The 25402-nt window shown below is 33.6% G+C and overlaps 3 protein-coding genes across 3 annotated transcripts; 1 reads left to right on the top strand and 2 right to left on the bottom strand.

The window, feature by feature from the left end:
• Positions 1-326: 326 nt before the first annotated feature.
• On the top strand, positions 327-10359 carry LOC111718405 (cytosolic non-specific dipeptidase). The gene is made up of 16 exons (XM_023493982.1): positions 327-378; positions 1381-1488; positions 1754-1834; positions 2530-2571; positions 3517-3657; positions 3899-3972; positions 5559-5694; positions 5883-6001; positions 6254-6358; positions 7226-7298; positions 7654-7698; positions 8643-8756; positions 8823-8899; positions 9425-9513; positions 9659-9734; positions 10097-10359. The coding sequence occupies exons 1-16, from the start codon at positions 340-342 to the stop codon at positions 10155-10157; spliced, it is 1380 nt and encodes a 459-aa protein (XP_023349750.1). The 5' UTR covers positions 327-339; the 3' UTR covers positions 10158-10359.
• An 872-nt stretch (positions 10360-11231) lies between these two features.
• LOC111718389 (uncharacterized) lies at positions 11232-14867 on the bottom strand. Its single transcript, XM_023493964.1, has 6 exons — positions 14642-14867; positions 14287-14364; positions 13072-13136; positions 12695-12746; positions 12269-12337; positions 11232-11959 (listed from the first exon to the last, which is right to left on the bottom strand). The coding sequence occupies exons 2-6, from the start codon at positions 14338-14340 to the stop codon at positions 11840-11842; spliced, it is 360 nt and encodes a 119-aa protein (XP_023349732.1). The 5' UTR covers positions 14341-14364; positions 14642-14867; the 3' UTR covers positions 11232-11839.
• A 654-nt stretch (positions 14868-15521) lies between these two features.
• On the bottom strand, positions 15522-25402 carry LOC111718385 (uncharacterized). The gene is made up of 10 exons (XM_023493959.1): positions 25316-25402; positions 23695-23822; positions 22070-22219; positions 21019-21584; positions 20356-20640; positions 19935-20054; positions 17966-18391; positions 16865-17067; positions 16076-16152; positions 15522-15663 (listed from the first exon to the last, which is right to left on the bottom strand). Exons 1-10 carry the CDS (start codon positions 25397-25399, stop codon positions 15549-15551), a joined length of 2154 nt encoding a protein of 717 aa, XP_023349727.1. The 5' UTR covers positions 25400-25402; the 3' UTR covers positions 15522-15548.

The following is a 25402-nucleotide window of genomic DNA, read 5'->3' as shown; positions in this document are numbered from 1 at the left end:
AATTAAGGTGTTTATTAGAAGGTTTTCAATGGAACTACTCCAAATTTGTAAAAACACATCTTGAATTAATTTGCATCTTGAATTTGCATTAGAACTGTTAACAGTCCCTTTTAGTTATCTATGAAAGCAAATACAATGAGATAAAAATTCTTCAGTCCTTAGTCTACTTAAACATTTTAACAACATTTGAGTTCATAGATTTTAATTTAATAAGCTAATTTTGATGTTGATTTAGTACCTTCAAGTTGTTAAATATTTCTTGGGTTAAGATTTATGTGACTAACTGACATGAAAAGAAATTTTGTTGATATATTTTTATTTTCAGATTTAAATTTTACTATGGCAGCACCCGAGCCCATGAAAAGACTTTTCGCCAAGGTAGAATTATGATTTACTTAAAGTTTTTTTTCGAGTTTTGATCTTGGTTTATATAAATAGTAATAAGTCATTTTTTATCCAGATCATGATATCTGGTCTGCTGGGACATATCTGAGCTAAGATTTTAAAAGCTTTTACCTGAGTAAAACCTGGACTCGACCTCAGTTAAGGCCCAAGTCAGGATTGGTTCTTATTTGACCAATGAGAGACTGCCTAGAAAGCATTCTCTAAATCGCAGACATGATCAGCTGTGATAAGGAAATGTAAATTTCGCAAATTTGACTATACAAATAATTCACAAGATTTAAAATTGAAAAGGACGGTAAGACCGGGTTTTATTCTGGTTTAAGCTTGTAAAATCTCAGCTCTGGTCTGTTTCTTATAAATCATGATATTTTGTCTGATTTATGATATAGGATAGACAGTGTACAGTGTACAGACAATGATATAGGATAGACAGTGTACAGTGTACAGACATTTGTACTAGAACCCTTAAAAAGATTGATTGGGAAAATACCTGTTACAAGATAAAGCAAAATTAAAAATGCTTTTTTGACCTTGAAAGAAGTCTGCCTATTCTTTAACTTTGCCAGGAGCACAGGCCTTTTTCTGATACATCAGCCAATGTAGATCTTTATATTTTCCTTTGTGAAACCTAATCTTTAACTTTGCCAGGAGTACAGGTCTTTTTTGATACATCAGTCAATGTAGATCTTTATATTTTCCTTGTACAGCCTAACCTTTAACTTTGTCAAGAGCACAGGCCTTTTCTGATACATCAGCCAATGTAGATCTTTATATTTTCCCTTGTGCAGCCTAACCTTTAACTTTGTCAAGAGCACAGGCCTTTTTTGATACGTCAGCCAATGTAGATCTTTATATTTTCCCTTGTGAAACCTGATTTTCCTAGAAACATTTTTCCTTAAACAATTTTAAATTTTTAACACTTTTTTTCTGTCTGTTTTTTCTTCTTATATTTATGCGCCATATATGTGTGTTTAGATTGATGAGAATAAGAAGAAGTATATAGATAACCTGGCCAAGGCTGTAGCGATCAAGTCTGTGTCTGCCTGGCCGGAAACTAGAGATGAGATTGGTAAAATGATGAAGGTAGACACTTAAAACTGGTACCATATTTAATTTTACCCGTGCCATATGGAGACTGTTAATTTAGGAGAATTTTTCAATTTTTGAGAGTTTCAACTTTGGTAAAGTGTAAATTTTAATTTTGGAAAATGTTAATTTGGAAAACTGTAGAATGTAGATTTTGGAAAAAATTTGGAAAATGCGATTTTTAGTTATATTCATTAGGTTTTTGAGAATCTCAATTTCTGAAAAAATTCTAAGGAAAAAATGTTAATTCTGTTTGTTCTAGTGGATGGGTGAGGAACTGAAGAGCCTAGGTGCAGAGATTGAATATGTTGATATCGGAACTCAAACACTTCCGGATGGGAAGGTAACAGTGTAATGTCTTTTGTCAAATCAAATCAAAAAATTAATCATTTTCATTTCAGTGCTTAGGATTCGGATCCGTTGGATCCGCAAGATTTTGGCTTCCTGGATCCGAATTCGGATCTGCAAAAGTATGCGGATCCACGGATCTGGATCCAAGGGGTAAAATATCTTGAACAAAACTGCTGAAAAAAAATTTTTGCTCCTAAAACCCAAATCTGAACTTTTGAAAAAAAGAGAGATTATAAAAATTTCCTCATTTCTGAATGGTTCATTAAGTTTTTAGATAAAAATAAAACAAAAAATTTTAAAATTATTTTTTGTCAAAAAAATTAAGTAAATCTTAAAGAAATAACCTGGATCCATTTTTTTCCAGTGGATCCGTATCAAAATTAAATGGATCTTAAGCACTCATTTTTATGATTTATAGGAAATGTCAAAATGAATTCAGATACAGCTAAAACCCCATTTTTCAATCGGGACTTGAAACTCCAGGCTGATGAATGAAACCTAAAGCTTGCCCTTAAACTTATGATTTGATTCGAGTCGAGTCGAGTCGAGTCGAGTCGAGTCGAGTCGAGTCGAGTCGAGTCGAGTCGAGTCGAGTGGGGTCTAGTCAAGTCGAGTCGATTTGATTTGATTTGATAGAACGTGTGGCGAGTGTACAGTTTCCAGTTATTAAAATATGCATTGTTGCAGGTTCTGAAATTACCCCCTGTTCTAATGGGTGAACTGGGAAAGGTGAGGAAATAAAATAAATACTAAAAAAATTCATTTATTTTAAGGTTTAAAGCCTAAAAAAAAACTTTTAAAAGAAATTTAAGCGTAATTTTAAGTGAACTTTCAATTCAAATTTCAAAATTTCAAACGGTAGTATTCGAAACTTTGTCTGATGAAATATGAATTAGATTCACGGTGTCCCATGAAACATGACAATTGGAAGACGACTTGAAAGACGTCTTTGGTATTTGAATTTATTTGTGACATTTAGTCTTCTATCTACTTTAACATGTATGATTCTTGAAACAATTATCACATAATTCTCCTAGCCCTGGCATTTCCATAAAGTGGTCTGCGTGTTTTGTGCTTTCAATATAATTTTTTTCAGATTTAAATTTTTTTAAATAAAGGCAAAATTGTCAAAATCTGAACGAAATTCTTCATATCTTGGGCAATATTGAAAGCACATAAATGGCAGACCACATTTTGGAAATGCCAGGACTATGGGAATTTTGTGATTGTTATCTCTAGAATTTTTCTTCTAAAATTAGGTTGACAAATAAATCCAGCAAATTATATAAAAAATCAAGACGGTTTTTCACGTCGTCTTGCATACTATCATGTTCATAATTTTGAAAACGTATAGGAATTATCAGATTTAAACACTTTGAAACAAAGAAAAACAACAATATCTTACACATTATTGATCAGATCAATGGTAACGTTGTGAATTGTGCATTGCCATCTTTAAATAGAGGGTCCCTTGAAACAGTCCTTTCAAGTAAAACTTAACCAAATGGTTTAGTGTCTTTTCAATGTTATTATTTTTCATTCTTTATTGATTATCAATTATGATACAAAATCAATTTTCAATTTTCCAGAATGTAAAAATTTACATAGATAATATATAACCATTTTTTCGATTTTTCTACAAACAAATGTTTGTATATGTGCCCTGATCTCTAGGACCCTGCTAAAAAGACGCTGTTAGTGTACGGACATCTGGACGTTCAGCCGGCGGCCTTGGAGGATGGTTGGGATACAGAACCCTTTGTTCTCACCGAGGTTAATGGCAAGCTCTACGGTCGAGGATCTACCGACGACAAGGTAAACAAAGATCTTCCTTTGCTGAGTACCATCATGGATTAACAATGATGCTCCTTAATTCTTTTTTTTCTAGAAATTATTAAAAGCTTGCGGATTTTTAAAAATGAGACTCAGGGATTTTTAAATACAGCCTAGCTAATAACAAATACACCTTGCATACTCTTTTCAAACATGTGATTTAAGGAGGAGAGTGGGGGGGGGGGGTGTTTATCTATCAATTATATCCCCTTTATATTTTCAGGGACCTGTCCTAGGTTGGATTCATGCTCTGCAGGCTTACCAGGAGTGTAATATTGACCAGCCTGTCAACTTCAAGTAAGCTAATATTATGTTACAGTATAGTACAGAACAGAACAGTACAGAACAGAACAGAACAGAACAGAACAGAACAGAACAGAACAGAACAGAACAGAACAGAACAGAACAGAACAGAACAGAACAGAACAGAACAGAACAGAACAGAANAGTTCTCAGTGGACTGAAATCCAAGAATGTTTGAATTTGAATTAATATTGACTAAATTAAAAAATGTATTGACAATTATTGTTGATTTCTGTTGTATATCTGACAACTACTGTAAATTGTTGTCTTCAGGTTGATTTCTGTTGTATATCTGACAACTACTGTATATTTGTTGTATTCAGGTTGATTTCTGTTGTATATCTGACAACTACTGTATGTTTGTTGTATTCAGGTTAATTTCTGTTGTATATCTGACAACTACTGTATATTTGTTGTATTCAGGTTGATTTCTGTTGTATATCTAACAACTACTGTATATTAGTTGTATTCAGGTTGATTTCTGTTGCATATCTGACAACTACTGTATATTGTTGTCTTCAGGTTGATTTCTGTTGTATATCTGACAACTACTGTATATATTTGTTGTATTCAGGTTGATTTCTGTCGTTTATCTGACAACTACCGTATATTTGTTGTCTTTAGGTTGATTTCTGTCGTATATCTGACAACACCGTATATTTGTTGTCTTTAGGTTAATTTCTGTTGTATATCTGACAACTACTGTATATTTTTTGTTTTTACTCTTTAGGTTGATTTCTGTCGTATATCTGACAACTACCGTAAATGTATTGTCTTTAGGTTGATCTCTGTCGAATATCTGATAACTACTGTATATTTGTTGTCTAGGTTCATTTCTGTTGTTGACAAGTACATACAACTGTATATCTGACAACTGCTGTATAATTGGTGTCTTTAGGTTGATTTCTGTTGTATATCTGACAACTACTGTATATTTGTTGTCTTTAGGTTGATTTCTGTCGTATATTTGTTGTCTTTAGGTTGATTTCTGTTGTATATCTGACAACTGCTGTATATTTTTATCTTTACTCTTTGGGTTGATTTCTGTCATATATCTGACAACTACTGTAAATGTGTTGTATTTAAATGTGTTCTGTCGAATATCTGATAACTACTGTAAATTTGTTGTCTAGGTTCATTTCTGTTGCTTACAACTATATACAACTGTATATCTGACAACTGATGTATAATTGGTGTACTTAGGTTGATTTCTGTCGTATATCTGACAACTACTGTACATTTGTTGTCTTTATGTTGATTTCTGTTGTATATCTGACAACTACCGTATATTTGTTGTCTTCATGTTGATTTCTGTTTTATATCTGACAACTACTGTATATTGGTTGTCTTAGGTTGATTTCTGTCGTATATCTGTAAACTACTGTATATTTGTTGTCTTCAGATGGATTTCTGTTGTATATCTGACAACTACCGTATATTTGTTGTCTTTAGGTTGATTTCTGTTGTATATCTGACAACTACTGTATATTTGTTGTCTTCAGGTGGATTTCTGTTGTATATCTGACAACTAATGTATATTTGTTGTCTTCAGGTTGATTTCTGTTGTATATCTGACAACTACTGTATATTTGTTGTATTCAGGTTGATTTCTGTTGTATATCTGACAACTACTGGCTGGGGAAGGAGAAGCCCTGCCTAACCTATGGACTACGGGGGGTCTGCTACTTCTTTATTGAGGTCGAGTGCGCGGCAAAGGTAATATTAAGGACAATAGACTGTGTAGACATATTAAAGGCTAGAAAGTGCAACATTTCTCTAAAGCGGGTTCGATGAGTTCATATCATAAATGAACAGTTTTGTTAATGGGAAAATTATACCTCATTCTTGGGAGCTGAATTTGATTTGATTTTAACATATTTGAATTGATTTATTTGATTTTTAAGGACCTACACAGCGGTGTGTTTGGTGGAACTGTGAGTGAAGGTATGGCGGACCTGATGTGGATGATGAACCAGTTGGTGGACGGGGAGGGGAACATACTCGTTGAGGGTCTCATGGACAGGTTTAAAATCTAATTTTCTAACTAGTTCCCTCCCCCCTTCCTTTCAGTTTTAATTTTGGAATTAATATTTCATGGAATGCTGGATGGAGTCGTAATAAAAGAAACTCGGAATTTATCCAGAAATAAATAAAGTTCCAATTAATTTTAGATTTCTTTGAAAAATAAATATCTAACAATACGCGGCATTAAGTTGATTTAAAATGTGTATGCGAGAAATTTAAAACACACAAATAGATGAATTAAATATTTTAGTGTTGCGCCACTCACTGATGCTGAGTCTGCTAAATACGACAACATTGATTTCGACCCTGAGGAGTACAGGAAGGATATTGGGGCACCANACACAACCTTAGATGGGTAAAATAATAATAAACAAGTTACCAGCAAGAGCTATAAAAGTTTGATTCTATCCTATTCTTTGATTTTTGGTTCAAAACAAGTTTTCATTACGTTACTTTCGTAGTTGTTATCATTATATATGAAGTTGAAATCTCTGTTTGTCTCTCTATTTGTTTGTTTGCCCAATCATAACTCATGAACCCTCTGGGCCGAGTTGCCTCAAATTTTAAAGAGGGAAAAATAGCTAAAATCGTAAATTACGACCAAGTGCGGGTAAACGGCGGAAGTAAGTATGAGTAACATGGGCAACGTTGGGTTCCCAAGCTAGTTGAACTGTATAGTGTTATTGTAAATAAACAATATAGTTACAGAATATTTTAGTTTAGACAAAGCTTCCTTGTCCTTGAGCAAGGCTGTCAGTTATAACAACTACCAAGCCTTCTTTACAAATTTTACTTTCGCCTTTGTTTAAAATAGTTTAAATGCTGTTCTAATTACGTCACCCTATGTCCGTACAATTATATTCATAGTAGTATCGGGGTTGAAAGTATATATAAGGGCATGAAAGTACTCTTTATGCGCCAGTGTGAACTTTGTCAAGTTTTTGTGTACGTGTACTACGTAGTTCAGAAATGTGTACTGTATTTGGGGTGTTATAAGATGTAAATATCAGTAATCAATATAAGAGATAAATTATTATATACAGAAAAAATACATTCTGTAAAATGTTTTTTTTTCTACAACTTGACATCATACTCTAATTGTTTACAAAAACAACATGGTAAATTTCTGTCCCTAATATCAATCGATCATTATTGGGGATCTAATTTGATGGTATTTTATGGGCCCCTGCCTCCCCTTCGTTCTACTCATATTGGTTCTTAGGTTCAAGGGTGATAAGAAATCCATCCTCATGGCCAGATGGAGATATCCTTCCCTCTCCCTTCATGGAATACAGGTACATAACCCACTGCACGATCTTACCAGGCTACATTTGTTGCATAACATCTGATGGGTCGACTCTACGCTGGGTAGTCCAGACTGGAAAGCACGACTGAATTTATATACAGAACATTTACATGTTGTATCGGCTCGGATTATGCAACTTTTAGACTGAATTTATGTACAGTACATTTACATGTTGTATCGGCTCGAATCATGCAACTTTTAGAGTGAGGGGAACTGGGAATAAGAACTTGGTTTTCTATTATTACCCGTAGTCCAAATTTGAAATAACAAGCTAGCAAATGAACAACTGGGGAAATTTAACTATAAGTATTTTTATCTTTATATTCCTCTACTTTTTCTTGTAGGGAGCTTTTGCTGATGCTGGTGCTAAGACTGTGATTCCAAGGAAGGTTTGTATTTAGGGCTTTAAGCCATTATAGATTTGAAAAATTGATTTTTGAAAAATTTGGGGAGTGGATGAAATCTTCAAAAGAAAATTTTTTAAATTGTATTACTAAGGTGAAATGTGGGATGTGCATCAGCCTTGCCACTGGGCTGCTATACAGTATTTATGAATTATTTTTATTTTTAATTTTATTTTATTTTTAAAGCTAAATATGTTTGTAAATTTACACATTTCACTTTTATTCTATCCTATTATAAAGCTTGGTAACTAACCACCACTACCCTAGGATGATCATTTTAGGTATTTTATCCGATAGTTCAAAGAAGGTTTTTTGGGGAGGATTTTTTTTGCCTGGTTTATTGGATCCATAATTTACCAGATTCTCTATTCAAAATAGAACTGGGATGTATATGTATAGCAGTAACCCGTCCATAGGCTGATGATTAAGGATTCTTCTAAGGCCTTCTTCGAAAGTAGAACCTAACCTAACCTAACCTAACCTAACCATTTCAATATCAAACTTTTTCGAAATCTTTTTGACGCCTTTCCCAATAATATCAGTTATTATTTCAAAAGTTCAATTTTGCAATTAAATACATCAGAAGTTTTCCAGCCTAGTGGGGAGGAAGGATTATTGAAGGATCGTTGAAGGAAGGGGTGGGGGGTGGCCTCAAGGTTTTTATTTTACAATTACTCATAATAAGTTTACAATTCTCCAAATAGTCCTTTTATCTTTGTCAAAGCTGCAGAATCTGTCTAAAACTTTCCTTCTCCAACTTGATTTGATTTGATTTGATTTGATTTGATTTGATTTGATTTGATTTGACTCAAATGGGGGGAAAAAAACATAATGGAAAGTGTATAATGTATATTGTTTAAAGTCATTTTTTGCTTTGGATACAACAATCGTGGAAATATTTTTGGTTTTAATAGCAGTTTCTTTTCTAGGTTATTGGTAAGTTTTCGGTCCGAATTGTTCCAAACCAAACTCCAGAAATAGTGGAGAAGGTCGTCGTTGATTACTGTAACAAGATATGGGCAACAAGGAAGTCAGAGAATAAGGTTAGATTCTCCTTTTTTGTGAACAGTCTCTTTGATAAAGATATAGTGTAATGATTGATATTGTAGATGGTTGCTTCCATGTTCCACGGAGGACGTTGCTGGCTTTCTGATCCTGATCATCCGAACTATATTGCTGGATCCAAGTAATCATCTTTAATGTCATCATCAGTTCCTGCTTAGCATTGATTATTGTTTTAGTCATCCTCTTGATCGACATTTTGATCATCATTTTGATCATCTTGTTCTCAATTTTTTATCAAAATTTTTAATCATTTTAATCATTATTTAAATCATCATTTTGATCATCATCTTAATCTTAATGATTATCTTGAACCTCATTTTGATCATCATCTAGATCATTATCTAGATCATCATCTAGATCATCATCTAGATCATAATCTTGATCATCATCTTGATCATCATCTTGATCATCATCTTGATCATCATCTTGATCATCATCTTGATCATCATTTTGATCATCATTTTGATCATCATCTTGATCATCATCATGATCATTATCATGATCATTATCATGATCATCATCTTGATAATCATTGTAATCATTGTTTGTATTATTATTTTAATCATAATTTTTTTCATTATTTGGATTAGTATATTCATAATCATATAGAGCGGTATCTTAAATAAACTGATTAATTTTAATCCAGAGCCACTAAGATGGTTTATGGAGTAGAGCCAGATCTAACTAGAGAGGGAGGATCTATCCCTGTTACTTTAACCCTCCAGGAAGCTACAGGTTAATTCATTAATATATTAATTAATTTATCATTTGATCATCATTCATTGATTTATTGACGTCGAAGCAAAAAAAATATTTGAATCTTGAAGGTGAAATAGTTTTCCGAGAAAAATATGGAATAAATTGATTGATTTAAATCCAGGTAAAAATGTGATACTGCTTCCAATGGGAGCAGCAGATGATGGTGCACACTCCCAGAATGAGAAGATCGACATCAGGAAAAAAAATCATCCAAATAAATATGGTAAACTCTGAGCAATTTTAGAAAGTCATTTTTTTAAATAAAGAGTTTAAGAAAGTCGAATTAAAGTGTTAGAGTAAAGTTTGTTGTTCTGATACATTTTTTCAAGTTTGTATCAACTATTTTAGTTCAATACATTTTTCAAGTCAAATTAGGATTAGGTTTGACAATTTTTCAAATTCTAATATTTTTTCAGTCAAATTAAATCTGAAATCTAAAAGTCAATTTTTTCCAAATTCTAGAGTCGAATTTTAAATTTTTCTAATCAAAACTGAAAAAAGATTTTCACTTTTTTGTTCAGATTTTGCTATTGCATTGGCTTGATTTTTGATATGTCAGGAATTACATCGAAGGTACAAAACTGCTTGGAGCCTATGCTTACGAACTGTCCCAACTTTAACTTGAGGACATTTGCTGTCATAATTTTGACATCTTTCATTTTGTCCAGCAATAGCGCTGTCATGCAAACTCGAGATATTTTTTGGAGATTTTCATTGATTAAAGGGCTTTTATTGCTCTTACGTAAATCCCTTTTGTGATATTAAATGTGATTGAATTTATTTTTATTGGCAATTTTAGATAAATAAAATACTCCAACTAATTTTGAAACTAGTTTTATGTTGGTTTATGTCGTTCAGCAAGTATTTTATAAAATGAAACTTGCTAAATATCATTATTTTTTCATTAATTGCATGGAGGGGAGGAAGGCCAGCCACAACTATGTCTCATCCGAGCCACGTTCTCCTCATTTTCTCGTCCGAGCCATCCTCAAATTCTCGTCCTTCCATTATTATGTTTTTAAAGTGTCAAATCCGCGAAGATAAACTATTTTTTAAATATCTGGCCACGTTAGGGCAAACAATACCACATTTAATTTCCATGTTTATTGAGACACCCTGTATAGATGCTAGATGGCGGTTGGATCTTTCTGTGTAGATTATAAATACATTAGTTCTGTGTTAAAGTTTATTGGGGTGTTAGTAAGCAAACGACTAATCGTTCATAGTTTGAAAAATGGCAGAAACACAAAAATAAGAATTTTTTACAATGTACTTCTTATGTTTAATATGCGTATAATAATAAGCTTCATGTTTTAGAGATTATAGATATAAATTGCTGAAATATCGAGGGAAAAATATATAAAATTTGATAATGCAAGACTACCCAGATAAGATGAGACTGTATCTGAAATTATCTCAAGGTTGAATTAAATCTTCCGCCTGAGATATACAGGGTGTTCCACAAAGGATGAGACTTAAGAGACGATTTTAAGGATTTGATTAGTCCGTTTTCTTATATTCAGAGTGATTCAGGGTTAATTGCAGGCCAAAACTGGCTTATCAAGTAAACAATTGAAATGCTCAACTGGATGGAGAAACAAAAAAATCACGCTTTAAATCGTCACATTTTTGAATTTTTGGGTCGTCTTTAAAGTCTCATCTTGTTTGGGTAACCCTGTATATTCTTAAAATTGCTTATTTAATGATTGTATTCAGAAAAAATTAAGTTTACAATTGCATGAAAATCATGAATATAAGAAAGCAGTTAATTTAAATCGTTACTGTAGTCTCATCTGTCGTGGGTAGGTTGGACGAAAAAATGACTTTGAGGCATAATTTACGGTCCGGAGTGAAAACTGGTGCAGAATGCTTTACCTCCCTCGTTGGGACTTGTGCTAATAGCTAAGACATTCAATTGTGAGTTGAAACAAGCTGACTGACTTGCTACTAATATATTTGAGAAGCAATCCAGCCACAATATATCAAACTTTCATTTTGATCAAAAAAGGATGATTATTACATGATCATTAAATTTTCGATCATTACAATAATGTAAAATTGCGAAGAGGCTTGAAAAGACAACTGTTTGGTTGCGATCATCAATCATACACTGTCTAATTAGGTTATATGATCAGAAAGACGATCGTGATGATAACATGATCGATCCTTATACACCACAGACTAGCGTCGATCTTTTTGATCTAAATGATGGTTAAATATCCAATCAGATACTGTCAAACTTGCGCAGATGATAAGAAATACGATTGTTACAATTTTTACATGTTTACAAGATTGTCGAAAATCAATCATTATACACAGTCAAACCAGCATAGATGATTAGAAACACGATTGTCTTAATGAGAAATACTATTTGAGCAAGAAAATTATAAAGTTCCTTTTTCCCCATCGCCCTGAGCTTGTCCTGGAGTTAGAGATGGACATAGTTTTTTTTCAAGAAAACGACATTTTTCGTGTAGGATGGTGTCGTTAAGAGAAAAAAGCGAATGACTTGGATATTTCTGAGAAACGAAACGCTATCTTTTTTCTGAGTCAAGCGAAAAAAAAATTGAACGATTATTCAGTGAGAAAACGAACGAAATTGATGAAAATAAACAATACTTTTGAGAAAGAACGAAAAAAATTTTGTAAAAGATTGAAAAAAAAGAACGAAATGGGTCGTCACAAACGATAAATGAACGAAATGAAAAAAACCGAATTTGTCCATCTCTACCTGGAGCTGGTAGGATAAAGTGGTTTCCTTGGGGTTAACTCGTTTCACCCTTCTACTCCACATCATCGGCTAAGCAAAGATTTTATTTATAATTTTTTAAAGATTTTTTTTTATGACTTTATTAGAACTAATTTTTGGAATAATGGAAATTTTAAAAAAACTGCTAAGCTAATTGATAAACAATTATCCTAGGATCAAATTTAATGATTTTGATCTACGTCGCTGAATGGCCTACTTCCGGTTAAATTTTCAACCATCGATTTAAAGTTGAAGAGTCAGGAAGGTTTTGATTCGGTGATTAAATTTTGAACCAGTGGTTAGCAGTTCAGCGACCCTTGAATTCATTAAACTCGGTCCCTAGTTTGGCAATTCTTAATAATTTATTTGAGGATTTAAGGATTTATTTGATATTTTAAATTTCTTTACCCTGTTTTCTGCTTTTTCGATAAAGATATGAATGATTGTGATTAAGAACACACTGAAACAAAAAATAAAACATAGTCCTTATGAAATCCACAAAGGGACAGTAACGCCAACACCCCCCCCCCCCCCCCCCACAAAAAAAACCTTGAACACCTGGTTTAAACTGCAAAATCATATCATATAATCTTATAATCTATATGATAAAGCTCTTCGCTCATATATATATTTTTATGTATGTATGTATTTTTTAAGGGAACCCATAGCAGGTACCCCGGCAGTAACATACGCTATAAAAAAATCGATTTTTTTTATCAAAATTCGATTTTTTACATATTCCACGGACAACACCGGACACTTGATCTAGCAAATAATAAACTGACCTGGCAATGAACCAAACAAACCAAACATCAATCATTATCAGTCCAGAAGTCGGGGGAACATTTTCCTGCAAAAATAACATTGATAACAAAATTTAAAGGATGCTGAAAGATTTGAACCTTTTCCGAGAAACACACTTTGTTTTGTTTTAAAGAATAATGACAAATTCAGCTATTTCTTGCTTTTACGAAAACGTAATTTCTGGAGACCTTCAATTTCTGGCATTGACTGTCCGATTTACAACAGTACCCTAAAAAGCTGTGTCTGGTTCAGAAAAAAAAGATATCCACTATTTCTCACAATTATTTTTAATTTTGGTTTCTCATAAAGGTGTCTTTCGCATTTCTTGCTACAGAAACAAATTAGGAAATTATGATAATTAACAATTTAAGATATAGGAAAAACGACGACATATTTCACATTAAATGTTAGAATATAGTTAGGGTTTCCACTTTGCACACTAATTCGCTAACTTCGTTTTGCGCAAAAATTACGCTATTCTGAGTTTATTCAGTTCTCATAAGAGGTTGATTAAAGGTAAAAACTGTATGAATTATGTGTCGAATGAGAATGCGCTTTTAGGAATATAATTTCAATGCTTTTAATACTTGCCTTATCAGTTTGAAAGATCATAAACATAGATATCTAATTCATACTTGATCAGACAAAGCTTTTACGGGTACCGTTGTGAATAGAGCATTGCCATCTTTGCACAGAGGGTCACTTGAAATTATGTGTACACTCTCTTTAGTTAGTCGAAAAACACACTGTCCTTCTCTTGTACCCAACATTGTCTGTTATTGCTGTTCCAGAAGACTTTTACTCTTATACAGAGTTACCCACAAAGGATGAGACTTTAAAGACGACCTCTTTCAAATTGCCGATTTCACGGGTAAATTAAGTATTCTTCCATGAATACAATCTTGTTAAATGAAACAAGGTTAAAGTATTACATATAAGAAAACAGTCTCATCCTTTATGAGTTACCATGTACCAAGGTTCTTTAATAAGGTTGGTTACTCAAGATGCGCTCCAATGTGCGGAACATGTCGTCTTCTAAAATAGATAAAAACTTGATATCACATCACTCTGGCCTCTTTAATCAGTGACGTAATAATAAGGTTGTTTATCTATCTATCATAGGAGACGACATTTTCCGTACATTGGAGCGCATCGAGAGTAACCAACCTTATTATACACAACCTTGCCAGCTGTACCTTGCTTGAACTCAAGAGTGCGGCCATCACTAGTAAAGCAGTCAGGGCTCCCATATACCGGTCAGTAAAATCATCAACCTAGCAACAATTATATCATGATTTATAATCAAATATTTTGGAATCTTTGTAAACCATTTTAATTTTCAAAATATCCCCCAGCTATTGACGATCATTATGGGTGCACACATGCATCAGTTGCAATATTGTAAGCTAAAAAAAGTAATCAAGTAAACATTGGTTTACAGATTATGCAATACACATATAATGGAGAAAAGCATTAAAATGATTATCCATCTGTTGAATCTGTTGAATAGATGATACAAAGACATCAAATTGATTATCAATTTATAGAAACCTTGATAAAAAATGACAGATATGCTAAAATCCAAAGAATAAAGGTTTGAAAGAATATAGAAAGAAGGAGCTGAGAATAAAGTCTTGTCAGATCAATCTTAATGTAGAACAAACTTTTCCGTCCAACCAGGCCAGCAGACCAGCTGATAATACAATCCTCAAGTAACAATAAAAATATGACATTAAAGGGACTGTACGCGTAATTTCAAGTGACCCTTTATATCCGATTCACAATGATACTCTTAAAAGCTTTGCCTGATCAAACATAGATTTTATATTTTATATTATTTTCAATTGTGGTTTCTCTACAAAATAGACTTGCGCATTTCTACTGCAGGAAAATATAAAGGAAATCTAGGATTTTAACACTTTTAAAACTAGAAAAACGATCGTATCTTCCACATTTTTGATCAAAGGTTTCACTGTGAATCGGGCATTGCCATTTTGTGAATGGTGGGTCTGCACTTAAAATTACACGAACAGTCTCTTTAAATTTCCATTTGTGGAATTTAATTATTAAAACATCACGATAAAGGAAATAATTTAAAATGTTTCCTTGTTTACTGAAGTGATAAGTGCAATCATATGGCTAAAAGTCTTGGGCCTTTAAGGCATGCATCAAACAATGTTGTTAAGCTGTAGTTTTGTCTATGATTATAAAAATTCATTCAATGTAGTTTCTGGCACAATGGATGACTTAACATTTAAGACATAAATCCAGGATCATTTTTCAAGCAGTAAAAAAAGTATGTTTTTAATATTAATTGTTAGGAATGAACAGACAAAGCTAAGAAAAGCAAACTTTATATCAGTCAGTTTAAAAATTAACAAACTATGAACCAACGAATTGAACAAAAATGAACGCGCCCATCTATAAATATATACTCTATTGTTTCAATAAAGAAAACTTAAGAATAGTTCCTGATATCTCCGACTTCAAATTCATTTAGATCTTTCGGTCCTTCATACAGAACTGATATTCCCTCAGATGGTGTCAGTCGGATCGAATTATTTCCTTGTGTTCTAAACATGGAGAACAGAAATGTAAAAAATTTTGAGTTTTGCGACTACATTTTCGGCCTAATTTTTGTATAAAAAAAGGAAATCTCTGGTTGGGTGAGATAGTTTTTTTTATCCTGAATACCCAAGTTTGATTTTGTTCAATGCTTTCTGTGATAGATAAATAAAATTCTAGAGTAAATTCCAAACAACCAGGACAAGACGATATGAATTATGAATATGATATGTCCCAACTCAAAACTAATAGATTTTGGAACTTTATCGAACATTTTTGCGGTATTGGGTTCTAAATGTGCGAAAATCTCGAAAATTGCTCACCAAAGATTTTCGCGAAAGAGATTTAACGAAAATTTAGCTGATCGAAATTTCGCAAAAGTTATTTATACAAATTTTTGCAAGTTATACAACAGTTTACCTGATGGATAAAATTACTTCACAACTCTGTTCATCAAAGGGAAAGTTGAAAATTTGCATTTCACAAAAGAAAACTCCCTTAACGTTTTGTTAACACATGTTAGTTTACAGGAAATATGAAAATCTAATTTATGTGGGGGTTGCAACTTCAAAGGAATTGAGTTTTCGCCACAAACTCAAATTTTCTAATCCCTATATCTTTGAAACCAGTGGCCGAATTTAAAGAATTTGAGCGGCGGTTTAAATTTAAGCCGCGGTTTAAATATGGTTGGTTCCACTTAAAATTGTATTAAATGTTTCAAGATTTAAGCCGGCGCTAAATTTAAACCGCGTTTTGGCGGATTTAAACCGCGGCTTAAATTCTTTAAATTCCATCTCTGATGATGTAAACCGATGATATTTCAAACTTAAACTATTTGATATAACATAATTCATAGTTTGAAATATCAAAGGTCTACGCCATCGGGTTGCTAAGATATAGGGGGGACACAGTTAGAGTTTGTGTCAAAAACTCATTTCCTTTGACCCACAAAAGCTGACAAGTCGGAACTTTTGGATGTCTTAACGATAATCTTAAACCCTTGATCCCAATATTCAATAAATGGAATATTGATAAGGGATTAAATTAATCCGTTGGGATTAAGAAGCGGATCAATGCTTGATCCCTAGATTCACAATACAAAAATTCTGACTTCTGCCAAAATTTATTTCAGCGATTTTTTTTCAAAAAGCTAATATAACAGTTTTTTTGTTAAAATCATTTCAAAGTAATTAAAAAGATTTAAAACACCTGGTATCTTCTAGTCATAGATAGGGTGGTGTCAATCCCTTTAAATTGAATTGATTCAACTGTAAGTTCTGCAGAGAAAGGGATTGGGTCTGCTGTAGGAGATGCAGTCACAGTATAGTCATCGCTAATAAGAGTAGTTCCAAGAAGTCCATTTTCAAAGATCAAATTTTTTAAAGGAAGCCAGATCTCTTCTCGAGCAGAAACTATTGAAGGATAATAAAATAGTTTGGTTCAAATAACTCATAATGCAAAGGGTGGTAAAAAAAAAGTTTGATTAGTGTCCTCTTGTACAAAATTGTCATTTGGTCGATAAAAACAAATCCGCAAAACTTTTATCTTCTCAAAATCAAAATCAAAAAATATATTTAGTGTACATTTCTGTCTAAACATAAATTTAATAAAAATCAGATTCATATGGAAATGGAGTAAATTCGCCAAACCGTCTTAGGAAAATTCGCAATAATTAGTTTTTGTGAAACTGTTTCAGCAAGGCTATCAATGAAACAGATCTAAGAATTAGAGCGGTCAAATTTCTAGAAAAGAAATTGAGTAAAGGACCTGTGTAAAATTTCCCTGGGATGTTTGAATAAACACTATTACTAAAAGTATTAAGCCAACGATGAAAATTTTCCCTGCAGTATCCTAAACTACCCCACAGAACCACAGAGTACCCCACACTATCCCACAGTACCCCACAGTACTCCCGCAGTACCCGCAGTACCCCGCAGTACCTCACAGTACCCCCATAGTATCCCCCAGTACCCAACAGTACCCCACATAGTACCCCACAGTACCCCGCAGTACCCTCACACTTAGTACGTCAATACAATTCACCAAAACCATATACTGCAGTACTTCAATTATCATTTAGGGACATCTTTCTAAACATCCCAGGGAAAGGTTTTACAGTTTCTTTCCGATCTTTCAATTGCACTCAGACAGGTTGCAATGAAACTTTAGGATTAATAGCAAATATCCATTATAGCAATGTGAGTTGAGTTTCAAAAAATGAAAACAATATTCCAAAATATTGCATAGATATCATGCTTAAGAATTATTTGAAAACAAGGTTTGAAGAAGGCAACGCCCTGCATGACTTACCCTCTAGTTCTGTTGTTTGAAGAACGTTTTCATCATATTGTCCAATATTGTCGAATATTACTCTAGGGTCAACCCATTGTATTTCTATGTCCATTGTCAATGTCAATGTCAGTTCTAAAGTGTTGACCTTATCAAATTGGACAATTTTGACGGTAGTGAATAATGGATTGAAAGTGTCTGGAATTTCTGGAGGCTCGTCTCTGAGATAAGTTTCATCAACAATTACCATAGAACACTTCAATTCGTCGGACTCGTCAGAGCACTCGGTGGTTCCATTACAGCGTGCAGGGAGTTCTACACATTCTCCAGAGTTGCAAGTAAAATATTCATCAGAACTGCATGTGGATAAAGTTAACTGTGTTCTGTTGTTGTCCAGTCCACATGTTGTATCTGTTACTTGCCACATGTTTCTTCCAAGGGGATGATCTGATGTTAAAGGTACAAATAAATCTGCAGTTCTTTTTAAGCTTTTTGAATATCTTTTAAAAGGAAAAAACGCAATTAAAAATTTATCTTTTTTACTTTAGGCAAATATCCTATTTTATCCTATTTTAGAACCTTAAATTATTATTTCATAAATTTGTTTAAGCCTCCTGATGTTTTTAAATTCTGTTAAAGGGATTGTAAGCATAATTTCAAGTGACCCACCATGCAAAGAAGAAAATGCCCCATTTACAAAGATAACCTAAAAACCTTACTCCCAGCAAGAACGGGAGACGACCAAGGAAGTCTAAAATTGACTTACAATTATGGGGATAGGACGTTCTCAAGACCCACAATTACACCTTTAGAGGAATTTATATTTAGACCTATAAGACGAGGTTCAAGATGCTGCTCATGAATAGGAGTAGGGTTTCCACGAAACAGTCAATTCTCTTGAGCAACAGTTGCGTGGTTTTGCACGAAATGACTTTTTTGCATGAAATTCCGCATTATTTTCGTATCAATACGAAACCAGTTTTGCACAAAATTGCGCATTCATTCGAAAGAAATAAATATTTTTTGCACAAAACAAAATTTCTTTTGCATCAAGAACTAAGGAGCGAGGGAGTTCAGAACATGACGATTTTGTTCCAAATTACTATTATTATTATTATTAAACTAAACTGCAGTCACTCTTTCTACTTAAACATCTAAAGAAATGAATAATTTGATCTTTAAAAAAAAAGTTATTCTAAAAAAATTATTAAAAGTTGTAAATTGTAAAAATGTTCAGGGTGTTCTTTTACATATTCCAAAGACAGCATTTTCACAGCTGAAAAATCAAGTCCCCCTGAAAGACTTTACCTTCTTAACAATATGTGACACCAAATAGAAGTGGGGGAGGGGGGATCAGATTTCTTTCTTAATAAGGGGAAGCCTGGGAAAGTTGTAAAATTTATATAGTCTTGGCATTGTGTTTTGGTAAGAGGACTAACACATGTGGATGAAATATGATATTGTCATAAAACTGAGGATGGTCTTGGCATTTTGTCTTGACAAGACCACTAGCAGATGTGGATAAAATATGGGGAGGAACAGGCTATAATGGGGATGGGGGAGGAATTAATTTTTTTTGACTTGACACAAGACTACTTCAAGACTTGGGGGATAACAGAGAACACACCTGAAAAAGGGTTGGGGTACAGGATATCCAAATATTTTAATGGTTATATCTCATATTATAAGATATTTGATGAAATTTGATATTTTTTGGAAAATTGAGGGTGTTGGGGAGTCTTCAAGACCTCCTCGACTTCATGCAAGACACTCTCAATCTTGCTGGGCTTTGTTTGTCGAGTACAGAGATGTGTGTGTAAACATATCTGTATCTTTTTGATCAGATGAAAATTCTGGTGTGAACTTTTTAGTGCATACAGTCTGAACTCAACTCAGCGCACAGCCTTCCCCTCTTTGCATGGAGGGTCACTTGAAATTGCGCTTACAGTCTCCTAAAGTCAACAAGTGAAATGTTTGAGCTTTTTTCTACCTAATGGTTCTTTTAGGCTTTTCAGGACACTGATTCCTTCTTCTTGTCTTTGGCTGAAAAGAGTCCATTCCGAACTATTCCCTGTTATAATTCCACCTTTGTATCCGATGTAGTAGGCACCTAGAAAATTTATTTGGTTGTTAGATATAGATGTCAGTTCCAGTGGAATGGAATAATCTTAAATTCCACACTTTTCAGGGAATTCTGTGTTCATCTGAATTATGCAAAAATGTAAGTTTAGATAAAAAAATGGAAATAATTGACCCACCTTTGGAAAAAAACCTGTTAGCAAGAAAAAGTTAGCAGTTAGGCAAAAATCTACTGATTTAATCAAAAATACTTCTGAGGAAGTTCAGTTTTTATCCGTGGAAATACTGTGGACCCTTTTTTCTGGAAAAACCCATGAAGGCCTGAATCTTACCATCCAACGTTGTCTCTAGATAATAGTTGAAACTAAACCATGACTTCCGACAAGTTCCTTTTAGAGTATAAACCGGTTCGGTAGGTGTTGAGCACACAAAACACATCTTAAAATTTACACACTCTCTTGATGTTGCGTAATAATACCCGTCTGTTCGTAACGTGGCACATTGGGTAATTTCCCCTGGAGGTATTAAGTAGTTGTCAAATACTGGTGGTCTTCCATCTTGAACTGTGACCATCTTATTAACACTATTTTTCACAATTCCAACCCATGAGAGAACACCTAAAATGGAATCTTTATGTTCAAAGCTGAATAAATGTGTTAACTTTTGTATAGTGAGAAATGTCTTTTTGAAAATCAGTGCTTAAGATCTCTTTAATTTTGATGCAGATCCGGATCCAAATCCATATCTGGATCTGGATTCGGATCCAGGTCATGAACATTTCTGAAAGATTAACTGATTTTTTGAATTTTGGAACTGTTTTTTTTCTTTTTTCGCTTTCTTAAATTTTGATAATTTCACTTCCTTAAACAGTTCAGATTTGGTTTTTAGAGCAAAGAGAGCATTTTGCAGTTTTGAATTGATATTTTGCCCCTTGGATCGGGATCCAGAAAAACAAAATGTTGTGTATCCAAGCACTGTTGGAAATAATGCCTTACCTTCTGTGTGTCCAAGGTTGGGTTCCCTACATTGTTTATACTTGTTTTCTAAAAGTTCTAAAAGTTTTTCATTCTCATCTTTAGACCTTGGAGCATAAAGAAACCCACCGTGAATCTTGCAAAATTCTATGGCGTCAGCAAAAAACATTTTTTCAGAAATCATCAACAACTTTCCAGAAGGAGTGCAAAAATCATCATACTCCATGTTCATAGGTTCAATGTTAAAAAAATCAACATGTTCGAGTTCCCAAGAGGCAATATTTCCTTTATGATCAATTTTACACTTTGACATTTCAGTAATCATTTCCATTGAAATCACTGAGTCCCACACGTTAAATTCTGATATTCTTCCCCTCAGGGACTGTTTTGGATTAAAATCTCCAATCCATGAGTCCGGTTCTTGTCCAAGCATCATATCAAAAGTCTCATTCCTGTGTTCATCCATGAAATAAAAGGCATCATGTGTCAATTCTATCTGAGAAGAAAGTTCAGCATTGACATAAAACTTTCCTTTGTTGTCTGAGTGAACCCAACAAATATGATCCCATTTCCGATGGCTAATTTTACTAAATAAAAAAAATAATCGATATGTAAATTTGTTTAAACATGGTTTAAATGGACTAAGTGTAATTTCAAGTGACCATCCATTCAAAAATAGCAATGCCCGATTTAGAATGGTACCCATGTAACCTTAATCCGATCAAAAATATGGAAAATAACTTATTATTTTCTGACTCAACGTGCTTATTTCTGTGAGTTTCTTAATTGTTTCTTTTAAGCAAGAAAGTCCATTTGCTGAGAAACGGTAAATAAAAATAAATCAGTTTGCATAAACAAAAACATGGATATCTATTTAATACTTGATCAGATAAATCTTTTAAGGGTACCGAATACCGATGTAAGAGCATTGTCATCTTTGTATAGAGGGCCACCTAAAATTACACTTATGTAAATGCATTGCTTCAAAATTATCAGTTCAAAACTTGTTGGGATAGGATCATCATTCATCATGTCTTATATTGTAAATTTCAAGAACGTCTAAAAAGTTGACCTTTTAGTGATAAGCTTGGTTGTTCCCAGGTCAATCCCAAGATTGATTTTTCTTCCATCGTTCCCACCATCAATGTCGGGAAATATGTAAAGTCCAAAAGCAGGGTTTGTTGGAACTTCTTTAGATACCAGATACAGAGAAACATAGTTGCTGAAAGGAATTGAGTCTTTGCCACAAACACAATATTTTTATCCCTTTATTGTAGGCCGATTTTAAAGAATTTAAACTGCCTCAAGGAACCACCAAAAACTGTTTTAAGACGTTTAACCTTGTGGAAAAGCAAGCCACCCTTGAAACTGGAAATTAGAGAATTAATTCATCCAAAAGGGGATGCACAATGCACACCACAGGCTTGAAAACGATGCAGGAGGAAAGGCATAACCTGGGCTAAAGCCGGTGTCATGCCTGCAGAGAACTCGTACCTGCAGCGGACTCTGGTTATGCATGCGGCAAAGCGCAAGTTTCTTGAAATGTAAACAAACAAAAATAATTTGATTTATTTGAGTTTACGGCTAATTTTGAAGTTTAACACGGCATTTTAGAGAGAAATACTTCTTACTACAAAACAATGAATTTAAGTAGACTAAGAAGCCTAAACACATTTTTTTTCGGAGAAACCTAGTAGTCTAACACTGAATTAATAAAAAATAAATATTAATCTATTAAAATTGAAAAGTTGAAATTGCGTGTGCAAGCATAATAGTTCAAGGGAGGGGTCAAAAATCCCGATATTAGAACTGAAACAAATCCGTTCCATAAATATAAGTGTTTGTTAATGTTTAAAAAATCTTGCGCTTTGCCGCATAGCATAACCAGAGTCCGCTGCAGGTACGAGTTCTCTCCAGGCATCACATATCGACCAGTTGTGACAAAGGGTTGGGAGAGATATCCCGATCAGGGCGAATGAAAAGTGGAAGATCCGGCACGAGAGCTCCAGCTTTCTATGAGTCAATGATTCAGTAGAATCATTTTATTTGTTATTGTTTTACTTGTAAATACATTTTTTCCTTTACTCTGTGGATTTACTAGCGTCAGTTTTAAGGCTATTTAATTACTTTACTCATACCACTTTTTAATGGTATAACAATACAATATCAAGTGGAATTACCCATGTTTGGAACAGGGCTTAAATTCTTTAAATTCAGCCTCTAATAGTGTAAACCTTTAACATTTAAAAATTATATTATCTGATATAAGAGAAGTCATAGCTTTAAAAATAAAAGTTTATGCTATTGGGTTTGATCGATATAGGGATTAGAAATCAGAGTTTGTGGCAAAGAGTCAATTTCTTTCAAAAATCAATTAGTAATTTTCATGGAGAAATTGTTATTTAGGATCAAGATCCAATAGTTCCTCGATGTTTCTCAGGATCCTGATCAAATTGGAGAATCATCAATTAAAGGGACTGTAAGCATAATTTCAAGTGAATCACTATGCAAAGATGGCAATGCCCCATTCCCAACAGTACCGTTAAACCTTTAATCTACGAAAACGCTTTTAATGTTTTAACTTTTTGTTTACAAGAACATTCAAAGTGTTAAAGGGTTAATCTTTGCTTTGAGGGTCACTTGAAATTACGCTTACAGTTCTTTAAGTATCCTAAAAATTGTAATTATTCCTGTCACCTGACAGCAAGGTTTTGGAACTTGCTGTATGCCCAAAAGCACATTGTAAAACTGGAAAAATTGACTGAAGTCCAGGTTCCCTCAACTGGCCTTATCACAACCATGTCCGTTATCCCGACCTCATCCTCCTAATTTTACAAGGAAAAGCAAATAAAATGTGATCCATGAATAAAGATGTTAATTTTTTTCCCCCAAAAAAATATCAAAAGGAATAGAGTCTTAAATGTTGTATTCCTAATATTCCTTATATCTTTGTATCTTTGAAATTTCAAATTTAGATTATTTGATCTAAAAGAATTCATAGTTTGAAATATTTCATGTCTACGATATTGGGCTACAAAGATAGGAATTAGAAAATCAGAGTTTGTGGTAGAGACTCAATTCATTTGCAGTTGAATCCAGAAGTTTGGAGACAACAACAGTAATTTAATAATATTATTATATAAAATATCTAACATCTAAGCTGAGACTTTAAAAATAAAACCCAACCTTGAGTCTTGGCTTGAACTTTACTTGGGCTTAAATAGACACCAACAGACTGGTTTTTACTCGGGTTTAAGCTTTTAACATCCCCTAGAAACCAGAAGTCGTCCTTAGGACGTCATGAGGACGTCAATAATTACCAATGGGACGTCCGACAACGTCGTATTTTAGGTGTTGAGGACGTGTTGAGGACGTTTAACGCAAGGATTCTTACATCCTCACAACCTAATTTTCGAAGTCGAAATGACGTCACTTTGGACGTCCAAATGACCAAACTTTTGACATCCAAATGACCAAACTTTTGACGTCCAAATGACCAAACTTTTGACGTCCAAATGACCAAACTTTTAACGTCCAAATGACCAAAGTTTTGACGTCCAAATCACCAAACTAGACATTTATTTATCCTATTTATTAACCACTGAGCAGAGTCTAATTTATTCTATTTCCAAACACGACCTAGGGGGACTGGTCATATTCCGACCAGTTTGGTAATCTGACGTAACCCGACCTAATCTGACCTATCTTGACCTAATGGGACTGGTCGTGCGACGTCGCTGGTTTCTAGGGATCTCAGCTCTGGTGAAGTCTTTCTGACTCGGGAATTCTAATCACCAACCGTACCATGTACCCAGCATATGAATCATCTACATTATAGGGATGTTAACGTTTTCATTTTTTTGAAAAAAGATCGTTTCATTATGAAAATGACCAAGAAAAATCGTTTTTATAAAACGACGACCCTTCGTTAACAATCGTTAACATAATTGTCAATAAATTGTTTTTTTTCAAAAACGATCGTTTTTTCAAAAGCGATAGTTTTTTGTAAACAATCTTATAAAAAACGGTCACAAATCGTTTTTATAAAAACGATCGTTTTCAAAAAGGATCCTTATTCGTTTTCTTAAATTTCAAAACGAGTGGGTCGTTTTTAAAAGCGATCGGTTTTTCCGAAAACGAAAGGATCGTTTCTGAAAACGATTGAAAAACGAAACAATAAAACGACCGTTTAACGATCGTTTTCAAAAACGATTAACAACCCTTTACTTCACAAACAATGATAAGGTTGATTGGAAAAGCAACTAAACAACCAAAACTCAAATACATAATCATAAACATTTATGGATTCTATTATAACCTGAATGGAGGCATAAAATGTCTGTTTTAATGATACAGAATAGCATCGTAGAAGAATTACAAGCAAGCTCACAACTTTCTTCATGTC

The sequence above is a fragment of the Eurytemora carolleeae genome, unplaced genomic scaffold, assembly GCF_000591075.1.
Source record: "Eurytemora carolleeae unplaced genomic scaffold, Eaff_2.0 scaffold74, whole genome shotgun sequence".
NCBI classification, from domain to species: Eukaryota; Metazoa; Arthropoda; class Copepoda; order Calanoida; family Temoridae; genus Eurytemora; species Eurytemora carolleeae.
Note: the sequence above shows the minus strand (reverse complement) of the source record. Positions and strands in the feature narration are given on the sequence as shown.